Source organism: Syngnathoides biaculeatus, chromosome 6 (genome assembly GCF_019802595.1).
Source record: "Syngnathoides biaculeatus isolate LvHL_M chromosome 6, ASM1980259v1, whole genome shotgun sequence".
In the NCBI taxonomy this organism is placed as follows: domain Eukaryota; kingdom Metazoa; phylum Chordata; class Actinopteri; order Syngnathiformes; family Syngnathidae; genus Syngnathoides; species Syngnathoides biaculeatus.
The window spans coordinates 1,832,858-1,845,030 of record NC_084645.1 but is presented as its reverse complement, the minus strand read 5'-3'; the positions used below and the strand labels follow the sequence as shown (position 1 = coordinate 1,845,030).

General features: G+C 43.3%; 1 protein-coding gene across 18 annotated transcripts in view; it reads left to right on the top strand.

The window, feature by feature from the left end:
* Positions 1 to 12,173, top strand: part of tjp1b (tight junction protein 1b) — a 91,347-nt gene that overhangs the window by 76,139 nt on the left and 3,035 nt on the right. For 7 of the 18 annotated variants that reach the window (XM_061823913.1, XM_061823912.1, XM_061823923.1 and 4 more), the window contains 14 exons: positions 653 to 837; positions 929 to 1,024; positions 2,554 to 2,636; positions 2,736 to 2,946; positions 3,034 to 3,134; positions 3,220 to 3,570; positions 4,787 to 5,017; positions 6,029 to 6,886; positions 7,011 to 7,102; positions 7,348 to 7,563; positions 7,667 to 7,803; positions 8,426 to 8,897; positions 9,015 to 9,232; positions 11,143 to 11,301. In XM_061823913.1, coding sequence (XP_061679897.1) covers positions 653 to 837; positions 929 to 1,024; positions 2,554 to 2,636; positions 2,736 to 2,946; positions 3,034 to 3,134; positions 3,220 to 3,570; positions 4,787 to 5,017; positions 6,029 to 6,886; positions 7,011 to 7,102; positions 7,348 to 7,563; positions 7,667 to 7,803; positions 8,426 to 8,897; positions 9,015 to 9,232; positions 11,143 to 11,301 — 3,410 coding nt within the window. The remainder of the gene's footprint in view (positions 1 to 652; positions 838 to 928; positions 1,025 to 2,553; positions 2,637 to 2,735; positions 2,947 to 3,033; positions 3,135 to 3,219; positions 3,571 to 4,786; positions 5,018 to 6,028; positions 6,887 to 7,010; positions 7,103 to 7,347; positions 7,564 to 7,666; positions 7,804 to 8,425; positions 8,898 to 9,014; positions 9,233 to 11,142; positions 11,302 to 12,173) is intronic. The other 11 variants (XM_061823911.1, XM_061823927.1, XM_061823914.1 and 8 more) reach the window with 7 other exon arrangements.

The following is a 12,173-nucleotide window of genomic DNA, read 5'->3' as shown; positions in this document are numbered from 1 at the left end:
CCTTTCTCTAGAGAATGCTATACTGGCTGTAATAAAGTAAAAATCTGCTTATTCAAACTGTAGCTTTCATAGACTGAGTGATATAAACATGTTCTTTCCCACATATCGAAGAGGATGTAACTCTTTGGCCACCAACTTGTTCACTGCTCATTGACCTCTGACATTCATTCAGCCTCTCGTCATTCCACCTAGCTCCCTGAGTGTTAAGAAAAAGAGAGAACTTGACCTGAAGTTGAAAGGACTGCTTCCTGAAAGCAAGCACATGCCAATCTTTTCATCGCTTTTTTTATCTCGATTGGAAGCACAATTGAGACCTCCTATTGCTCTCCATGCTTCCCTGTGGCTACAGAAGCTTGCAGATTACATTATTATCTTTGTAAAGGAAGCTCTTGATGCAGCCCCTGTGTTTGATCTCATTAAATTAGGGCCCTAATGTATCCGATCTATTTGACTTTAGCAGGAAATGTTATCATCTAAGAAATGACATGCAGAAATGGTGCATTAAACATTCAGCTTTAAATTATTTTAAATCTATCATTTCCTCTAAATGATCTTGGTTGCTGGCAGTATTGTGATGAGCAGTGTCAAGTTTATAACACATCCATTACTTTGTGCGTCAAGTGTTCTCTGCCTCCCTGTGATGTGTCACCAGAGCGGAGCAGCTTTCCAGTGTGCAATACACACTCCCCAAAACAGCTGGGGGCGACCGGGCGGACTTCTGGAGGTTCCGTGGTCTTCGCAGTTCAAAGAGAAACCTCCGGAAGAGCCGAGAAGATCTTTCTTCACAGCCAGTGCAGACAAAGTTCCCAGCATATGAGAGGGTTGTATTGAGAGAAGGTAAAAACGCTTACCTTGCACATAATTTAAATATTAAATCAGTATTATGTATACAAATAAGTGTATAATTTCAATTCTTGTGTTATTGTAGCTGGTTTCCTAAGACCTGTTGTGATATTTGGACCTATTGCCGATGTTGCACGTGAAAAACTCTCCAGAGAAGAGCCAGATCTTTTTGAGCTTGCAAGTAAGTTTATAAATCATGTTTTGAATGAAAGTGCATCTAGGGCTGACAAGATAATTACTAAATAGACTTGAGGTTGGATGAATAGAATGGACATGAGTCAAATTTTTCCAGACTTGATAAATTGTCATTGTTGTGGTAAGCTGGATCACACAGTGAGCTGATAAGAGTTGGACGGCTGTGTCATTAGCAGCTACTCGGCTCGCCGAGAGGGCGGGACTCAATATTTCTGGCACAGGGAGTACTTATAGAGCCAACTGTCGCCATGGCGTCAATGTTTTGGAAACACTATCTGCCAGTCAATGAAACGACAGGCTACCAAAGTAAAATGAAACATTTCAGTGTTTGCAAACCAAAAGTACATCATTGTGAGCTTTTGTCCTTTTTTTTATTATAGCTTTAAATGTTCCTTTGTGTGAGGGTTCTATAGTATTACCCACTATGAACAGCAGCAATACTGCACACGGCAACAGTTAGCGAAGCATAAGTCGGGCAAAATGACGAGCAACGAGGAGAACTTTTATGATTCTATAAACGTGTTGATGAAAAACATTGCCGATTGTATATTGAAGGTTCTCAACTATCAAAGACAAAAAGAGTTGAGCCACGCTATTAAGTCATGTAAATAGGATATAAGTACCAACAACTCTGCATCGCTGTGCTTTACTAGGTGAAAGCCCCAAAAAGCCCCAAGTTTTAACTTGGGAACCTGCCATTGCAATCCGCTCAGGGCCAGTTAAACAAAACAATCACTCTTATGCAGTTGCAGACTTCAATATATTTTGTGTTCCTCACTATTATATTTCTTATCCTAAGTTCAAAAATGTTTTCTTAAATACAGGATATGAGTTCACAACGTTTAGACTCCAAAAGCACAAGCAACAAGCCCGGTCAGCTAACGTCTCGCTCGCTGTCCCTAATGAAATGGCCGGCCTCACTGATAAAGAACAGTTTACAACACCACCAAAGTGGGGGGAAAAATATAGTGTTGTAGTTTGCTTTACTTAAAGATGTCAGTGAAGTGCAAATAATTGTTTCATCTCTTGTAGTTTTGACCAAAGAGACAGTGGGGTCTTTTGAGTCAAAATAATAGCTATCCTAGTTATGGATTACACGATCTGTCCGAATTGAATTCGGGTCGTGACTTGGAAGGATACGCTCTAATAATACGACGTAACTCGTTCGGTGAAATTTTTGGTGTGCCTCGAGTCGATTGTATATAACGGTCATTTATCTTAGAGCTCAACGGACCGGAAGAGGACGGGCGGGATCAGATCTTCAAACCGGGAGTGCGTGACATAACACCCACTGACAAAAGCGAACGTCAACTTGTGTTTTATTAACACGTAAATGGCTCGTCATCTTCAGTGGGCCAACCACACTCTTGTCGCCCGAGGGTGGGCCTTTTTTTCATGATTTTTAAAGGCACAAAAAAAACTATATTGCAGAAAATGTTTGAAAACATGTCTGTGAGATGTACACAAGATAGGAACTATGCTTGAATTTCAAATGTGATTTATATTATTTTCCAGAGAGCGAGCCCAGAGATGCAGGAACAGACCAGCGGAGTTCAGGAATTATTCGTCTTCACACCATTAAACAAATCATAGATAGAGTGAGCGCTCAGTTTTTTTGTCGAATCAGATATCCACCATATTAGTGTTCTGACTTCATCACCCTCATTCACCTTCTCTTCATCTGTTCTCTCTTCAAGGACAAACACGCTGTGCTGGACATCACTCCGAATGCTGTGGACAGGCTGAACTATGCTCAGTGGTACCCAATCGTAGTCTTCCTAAATCCAGACAATAAGCAGGGTGTGAAGAACATGAGGACGAGGCTGTGTCCCGAGTCCAGGAAAAGTGCCAGGAAGCTGTACGAGCGAGCCATCAAACTGAGGAAGAATAATCATCACCTGTTCACCAGTGAGTGGCCACAGAATATTAAAAGGCACTAGAAAGATGAGTTACTGTATTTCCTTTCCATGAATTATCCCAACTTCTCTTTTATAGCCACTATTAACTTGAACAACATGAATGACGGTTGGTACGGAGCTCTTAAAGAAACAATCCAGCAGCAACAGAACCAGCTGGTGTGGGTTTCTGAGGGAAAGGTGAGCAATAGGCACCTTGGATTTTGGAAATCTCTAATGAGTTTCAAGGCAATATGAGCCCAAGGGTAAATGCTTTCTCCTCAAGGCGGATGGCACCACAGAAGATGACTTGGATATCCACGACGACCGTCTGTCTTACCTGTCAGCACCAGGTAGCGAGTACTCCATGTACAGCACGGACAGCCGTCACACATCTGACTACGAGGACACGGACACGGAGGGCGGAGCGTACACGGACCAGGAGCTGGATGAGACCTTGAATGACGAGGTGGGTCTGCCCACGGAGCCCGCCATCACGCGGTCTTCCGAACCTGTGAGGGAAGACCCGCCTGTCATTCAGGACACCCCTGGCTACCCTGGATACCAGCACCCAGTACCGCCCGACCCAGCGAATCGTATAGACCCCACAGGCTTCAAAATGCCATCTCCGCAGCAGGTAATGTTCCTAGCTCTTTAAACCATTGCACTGTGTGTGCTTATATCGATAGATGTACTGTGTCATTAGTTGTAAAGTAGAGGTTAACGCCTTTTGTCATCTCGGTTGTTTGCTGAGGCCATGTCCATACCAGCAGTTTGTATTTTACTTTGTGCTTTGGCCATTTTTCTCTTCGTGCTAACTGGGTTTTGGGCTCGGAAAACACCTTGTTGGAAAGCTTGAGTCCACTTGATGATTTTCCAAATCCCATTATCTAGTACAATATACTTTAACTTATTTTGTTAACATCATGTTTTAGTGAGATATTCAAGGGAAACATTCTGGAAATCATGTTTCACTGGTACTCCAAACCAGTCTACATGTTAGATTAGGCTTCTTCCAGTGCTCAGCATAAATGAGTACAGCAAAAGAACAATTCTGGAAATGATGGTAAGACTCAATGGCCTACATTTGTGTATTTTGTAGTACAGTTTGCCATAGATGCTGATTCTGAAAGGGAGCATTTATGTTGTGCAACGTATTGGATAAAACCATTTGACAGGTAGAAGTTGGACCCCCTAACCTGTTGCTCACATTAATGTCTGACTGATTTTTGTCAAACAGCATTGTTATGGACAAATACAAGTTTGTTTTTTTACTTTTGGTTTCAAAAGGCCTGTATAAGTGTGGACATTCCTGAAATATCAAACATGATTTGGAAACTATTTGTATATAACACATACTGTATATCAAAATAAATTGCAATAATGTCAAGAGCTCAACTCAGTGAAATAATTCAGTTGTTGAAAAGTGAAAGTCGCAGATGGCAGTACACATACATTCTTGATTTATTTATTTTTTTAACATGTATAATTTTATGAAAGCTTACAGCTAACAAAAACATAAAATTCACTATGAAAATAGAATGGAAAAAGAATCAAGGAACAATACAAATAATTTGTAACGTCGAAATTAGGCAGGATTTTGCCCTCTAAAAATTATTCTCCCACGCTTTTCATGAATCTATATAGAATACATAGGTAATGAAATAAATGAGCTTTTCTACCATAATTCAAATTTATTGAGATGTGCTTGTATCTGATTAAACCAGACGTTTGCAGAGCCTTGTCTGACTCGGTCAGTGTGAGAGAGGAAATATCAAGGTGTTGGGTTGAGGTTTTATTTTTTGTGCCCTTGGCAAGCTGTGTTTGTAAATGTCTTTTAACAATATTCACAGCAAGAGGAGGCTTCTCTGCCCATGCCCTCCTTGCCTGCAGCGGTGGTAGCGCCCCCTGCTGTTGGGCAGCCTGTACAGCTAGAGGGTATGCACCTAGAGGAGCCCCCCGCTGCACCCGCAGCTCCTCAGGCTGACTCACTTAGCAGCCTCAGTCCTGCCCCTGAGCTTATTCAGCCCCCAGCACCATCACATGAACCCCACCTGTCTGGCCCACCTGGTCCAGAACCAAAGGTACCCGCTGCTTCGGCCGCCCACTTGGACCGGGCCTGGGCCTCAGTCTGCTGTTTTAACTGCCTGTCTTCACGCACACGCTTTCCACTCTTTCTCTGCATGAATTGCCCACACTGTGTGCCTCACTGAGCCCATTGTGTGCCTCTGGCTCCCAGACAATGTGTGACATATACTAGTCCACATGCACAATGATGAGACCTGGGAGACCAGAAGGACTGGTATATCTGAGTCTTTGACCAGGGTGAAGACTATCCACAACCAGCCTTAACTGTTGCCTTTTACTTCCTTTGCATGGCTCCAAAATGTTTTTGGGTTCCTTATGCTTTAACCCTCTTCTGTAGATGAAAAGCGAGCACTTAGAGTGGCATTATCATAAGATGTGTTGTGTTGTAGTGTCAGTAGTTTGACGTTGCATTAGAGCCAAACTGAATGTTGGTTGCATGATGAACGCTAACCTGCAGACAGTACTCTTGATCATTTTTTCCAGCCAACAATTCTTTTAACAAACTGCTCACCTCAACAGACTGCATTATGTTTATGTTCACATGCATTGTTCTGGGCGGATGCCAACCAATGAATTTCCTTCCATGGGAAGTGCTGTAACTCAAATTTGCTGTCTACAGGCTACACATCATAAGTTTGAGATGAGGCCTTTCAGAAATGTATTTCTTATTAATCTTGAGAAAAAAATAATGACTAGAATAAGAATATGGATGATGATCTTTCTTGAAAGGCATCTTGTCAAATGCACATTCAGTACTGTTTTCAAATAATAAAATACAAATGTTTGCTTGTGTAATTTGCACTTAGACAAATTTCCATATGCCATTTGGAAACTTACTGTATGCATTTCACTTTAATATTTTGAAAAGATTCTGCCAGTTCTTTTTCATTTGCTGTTGGGGACATCTTCCTCCAACTGTTGTGTCTTTGAACATGTTAATTGTTAAAAAGCCTGCGTTTACTGTGGTGATGCAACAAAATCGTTAATTTCAAATTGTCACTTCACAGATGTACAAGAAAGATCTGTACAATATGGAGGAACCTGTGCGAATCAACCATGGCTTGAAGCAGTCACTGAGCTACACTCACCAGCCACCATACCAGGACAAGCAGCCATACCGAGAATATGACCACCCGCCTTACGGTTACGATGGGGGCGGCTACGCAGAACCAAAGTCTCACAACGCTGACTGTCACATGCACTACAACAACCGTGTGCCTCATTACAACGAACAGTGGTCCCCCTACGACCAGCAGACCTCATCCTGCCAGCCTGCAGGTTACCAGCTGGGACACCAGCAACCCATCGGCTACAACCCCCGCTCACCGTACGAAGATGGGCCAGGGAGGGACTACAGCCCGCCTCAACCACGATATGAAGACCCTCTTCCTGTGGGATATGATGCCAGAGCGCGCCACAGTAAACCCGGGCCAATTCGTTATGATGAACCGCCCCCACCGCCACCTCCCGCAGGCTTCGATGCCCGCTCTTCTTATGACGCAGATGCTCACAGCTTTCCCATTAACTCGCCTCGTTCTCCAGAACCACCAAAGCAGTACTATGGCGACTCTGGTCTAAGGCCCTCCTACATCCCTGGGCCACAACGGGGCTTCAAGGCAGGAATGCATGAGCCCGTGCTAAACTCTGAGCCACCAGTTCTCCCTCCTAAAACAGAGACCCTCACATCCCCTGGTGAGCCAGCAGTCCCTCCTGGGTCAAAGCCCTTGCCACCCCATCAACGGGAAGACCTGGATGAGGACCCACCCATGAAACCACAGTCTGTCCTCAACAGAGTAAAGATGTTTGAAAATAAACGTTCCGTTTCTGTGGACAGAGCAAAGGAAGGAGAATCATCAGTCCTCAGGGTACTTTTCTCTTAACACTATTTAAAAGTGAGGAGTGTGTTGTGTTCTTTTCTCTCATTAAGGAACCGTCTTGCCAACACTATGAAAAACCAGAGGCTAATTGTGTCTTCACTCTCTCTTTTAGCCAGCAGATGTTCCCAAACCTTCAAGTGCACCTGGTCCAGTGCTCAAGGCAAATTCACTCAGCAACCTGGAGCAGGAAAGGTCCTCCTACAGGTATGTTGTGGGCATTGCAGAACCCTCAGGCGATGACAAAGGTGGATAAATGGCAACTTTTTTTTTCTTTTTTCCTTATGCCTCGTTTCATTCATTGTTTGAGCCCCATCTAGTGAAGGCAAGCCGCTATGCAACCAAACATGACTGCCATAATGGTTATTAATGTCCATCAGGGTTTTCATAATAGCAGGTCTGCACAAAACGGTCATAAAGTGATGCCTTATTTTTGTTTGCATCATCTTTAGGGCTCCTGAGCCACAGAGGCCTCACATCAAACCGCTTGATGATGTAATGCGTACCAATCATTATGACCCAGATGAGGATGAGGACTACTACAGGAAGCAGTTGTCCTACTTTGACCGTCGGAGCTTTGACAGCAAAGCCATGGGCCAACCCTATCCCGGCATAAATCGCTTCCACGATCTGGCCAAACCAGCTCAACTGTCATACCCGTACAACAGGTAGAAGCAAATGCTGCTGTCACCATTGCCAAAAACATCTCTTGCTTTCATTTTGCTTTTCAACAGCATGTTTTTTTATTCATTTTCTGTTAACCTAAATTAGGGTGGAGTCTGTTGAGAAAGCGAGCCCAGGGGAGAAACGATATGACCCCCTACCTCAGATTAGCCCCTCTTCTCAGTATGGACTCCCCGGGTCTGGTATCCCACCCAATACGCTGCCCAAACTCAGCCCAAGTGACGGTAAGCTCTCAAGTCACCCATTTATCATATTTACATACATATATATTTATATACATTTATATTTGTCATATTTTGTTAGCATTTTGTCGCTTGAGGTCCATTTCTTAATTAGGTTCTACACACTCGATGGACAATTCACTCCCATTTTAAATTGCTTTTGCATAAATTGAGATATTCGTTCACTTCTACATCTGCCACTTAACAGTGGTAAAAAAAAAGTCTCCACACCACTGTTCATAGGGCAGTTTTTTGTGAAATAAAAAATGAGATCTAAGTAAATTATTTCTAAATGTTTTCCCACCGCTAGTTACTTGTACCACTCAAGTGAAGTCTTTTTGATACTGAAAGTGAAAAAAAATGCTGAATTAATATGCTTGCACAAGTGTGCACACCCTCTTATAACTGGGATGGGGTTGTGTTCGAAATCACATTCAAACTCATCTTAAATAGGATTTAGCACACAATTGCCACCATTAAAATGGCTTCAGATTAACCCCAAATGAAACACTGCAGCTATGAACACCTGGAGGTTTTGTTTTCATGGAGTCATACAATGTAACTTCATTTCTTGAGGATCTTTTATTTATTTTAATTGGGTGTAATTCTCTCCCCCGTCCCCCAGTGAACTCCATCCCCGAGCCACTGAGCTCCCCTAATCCCAAACCCGATCTGTCGGCCCTCAGATCAGTTAGCAGGGATGAACCATCACCGATAGGCTACCTAGCCCCAAGGGCCGTCCCTGACAAGTCCCCCATCAATGGCACGGATGGCACTCTCCCAAAGACCATCGGTGCTCCTGTTCCCACTGGTTACAACCGCTACGTCCCCAAGCCGTACACAAGCTCGGCACGACCGTTCGAGCGCAAGTTCGAGAGCCCCAAGTTCAATCACAACCTGCTGCCCAATGACACACAGGTGAAGACTGAGCTCCTCGGCAAGCTCGGCATGGTGAGCAACAGCGGGGGAATGCCACAGCTCTCACCTCAGGCTCTGGACCATGACAGTGGTCTGGACACCTTCACTCGCACCATGGACAACAGGCCCAAATACCAGCACAATAACATCAACGCCATCCCCAAGGCCATTCCTGTAAGGTAATAGCGCTTTTAGTGTCACTCTGTCTCTTCACAGTCAGGTCACCGTGCTGCTTTCATCGTGTATTTTTCTGCTCAACCGCTGCCCTGATTGATTGACTCTGACCTCTGCTGCAGCCCCGGCGCACTGGACGATGACGACGAGGACGAAGGCCACACGGTGGTCGCCACCGCCCGTGGCATCTTCAACTGCAACGGAGGGGTCCTGAGCTCCATCGAGACGGGTGTCAGCATCATCATCCCCCAGGGAGCCATCCCAGAGAACGTGGAGCAGGAGATCTACTTCAAGGTGTGCCGCGACAACAGCATCCTGCCCCCCCTCGACAAGGAGAAAGGTCAGTCTCACGTGGAAGTTTGCGATCCCAATAAGATTCTCTAGCTGAGGATAAAATCATTTGTTAGCAGCAAGCTGGATGGCACACCAGCAAGATGCAACCTTCAGTTTTGAGTATTTCATTTCCGGCACTCTATTATAGTGTATGGAATGTCCTCAGTGCACCTTTTTGCTAATATTATACATTTTATGCAGAATTCAAATCTGAATTCCGTTATGAAGGAAACATTTTTATTTTTCGATTATCAGCAAAAAATAATTGCACATTGCTGGATTCGCTAAAAAGAAAATGAAGCGGTAACAGCTGAGTAGGAACGTGACGTCAAAGCCGGAAATTTTCGGTCTTGTTTTAAAATTATGCAAACGCCGTGTATTTAATAAATAGGTATGCGGCTACCCGGCCGTTCATTGTACAGCACGATGGATCTGCATGTGCTTGTATGTGAAACTTATCTGCAGTACGATGTGTGCCACTAATTTGCGTGTAAAAGGCTCGTTTTTTACCGCACCCAAACAAACAGAAGATGATAACTTAGTCCACAGTTTAAGTTGGTATATATTCACAAATAAGGATTTTAATGACCGAAATCCATTGAAAATATTGCCACATCAATTTGAGCGCAATAGCTGGTGATATCTTGCTTCACTGTAAATATAATTTCACCTGGTGGTACCAGTCTCACAATAGCAGGTCCGCCTGTAGTGACGGACGAGGCTCCGCCCCCGAAATGAGTCGTTTTTCAGACACGGGGAAACTAGGTCAAAGTTTGCGGACTTTAATTCATAAACACTCAAAAATGTTATTCATTTTATGGTACAGTTGAACATGTATTTTCGTCTAGATGTGAAATTAGACATTACAAACACTTTAAGGATCATTTCCCTTCTCAACAGTTGTTTTTCTTGTCAATGCAAAAGCTTTGCTAATACGTAAGATCAATAAGCATTGTACCTTGTCAGCGCTGGAGTGATTTGTTGCAGGTGACACTAATGAAAAGGCAGCTTTTCAAATGTGTTTTTCACCTGAGCTAACAAGCTGATGCAACATGGTGTCGTCATCAGCCAACAATGCATTGCACTCCAGCAAGTTAGTACCTCCAATAGCTCTTATGAGGTGTACTGTATCTCACAAAGGCCTCTCACATTTTTATTAGGATATTATATCCTTTTGTGGACAACATAAGAAATGGCATTTTGCTACAATGTAAAATGATCAGTGTGCAGCTTTTAAATCGGTGTAAATTTACTGCCCCCTCCAAGTAACTCAACACACAACCAGTAACGTCTACACCACTGACAACAAAAGTGAGTGCATCTCTATAGGAAGATGTCCATATTGGATTCAGTAACAGTTTCCTTCCCCGGAGGCACGCAATTTGTTTACTGTCAAAGGTGCACAGGTGTGAATGCTGGGAATGTGTGTTAAAGTTGGTGTTATCACTCTCATATGTGTCACAGGAAGTATTAGTAAGGAACGTCATTGAAAAGAACTCTGAGGATCTGAAGAAAAGAATTGTTGCATTATGTAGACATGGCCTGGGCTGTTAAACAAAGCATTGCCAACACGCTGACACTCAGCTGCAGCGTAGTGGCTAAGAACCTACAGCACTTTAACGGGCCATTTTCCACTCTGAGCAGGCCTTCCAGTAGTCAACCAAAGACGCTTAGTGTGCAAGCTGTCTCATATCCAGAGGTTGTTTTGGGACAATATATTCATGACATAAGTACCATAATTCATAAATTAATAAACGCATAAATTGGGTTTCCTGATTGACCTGAAAGAGCGGTTTATTCTGATTTGACAAAAAAATGAAATGTGTGTTTTTTGCACGGCGCGTGTGAACAAAGACCACGCAAAGGTATATTGATGACTGTTTCTAAAATGTGTGACATTTGGAATGTAAATGTCAGTGCGTGTCCACGCAGGAGAAACGCTGCTAAGTCCGCTGGTGATGTGCGGCCCTCACGGACTCAAGTTCCTGAAGCCGGTGGAGCTGCGCTTACCTCACTGTGCGTCTATGACCCCTGATGGTTGGTCTTTTGCTCTAAAATCCTCCGACTCCTCGTCGGGTACGCTGTCCTCTCTCTCTGTCCTTGTTGGGTCTGTGGCCTTAAAAGGTTTTGCATGATTGTAGAAGAGAGTTTGTTCACTTTCTTTTCCACATTCCTCACCATCGTGGACAGGCTGCATTATATTTTTATTTCTTAATCGTTTTGTGCAATGAGAATATTTCATTGGTTCCTCCCCCATAATACTTAGTATCGTGCTCACTACCAGGCCCGGTTTTAATTTACCGCTCGACAAATTTTACAGATTACTGTTCCAGAGTGGACAAATTGATCATTACTGTGTACATGATGCAGTGGTGCAGTTGAATTGCTCAAACAATTTATATTGATGATATGAATCATCTGATTTGTGATTATCTCGTGTTAATGTGTCGGAGCGATTACTCATTTTAGTGGTAACGTGAACCCATCGTTAATTGGGTATATGTTCCGCACCTACCCACAATAGCTCAAAATGCCCAGCATAGCTAGACCAATTAAGCTAACATTTTAATAAAAGTTGTAAGTAACCTACTTTTATGATTAAAAATAACTTGATAGAGCGTTCCCCCGTTCCTTACACTCCCGCAAATAACGAAAATCTGCGAATAATGGATGCAGTATTAACAGCAGTCACTCACATTTGACGAGCGTGTTCGCACCTGGGTGCCATTGCACTCGCAAATCTGCACAGTCGAGCATGAAAAATCACGCACGTAAAATTTGTTGCGAGTAGAAAAAACTGATATTGAGAGACGCCGCTTATTTTGTGTAGTCTTGACATTAATTTACGTGTTTTTCATAAACGTTGACAAAACAAGCCTGTTCCTAAACAATCAGTATTCACCCAGGAAAAGGAAATGCATACAAACGGCATACAACAATACTCACAG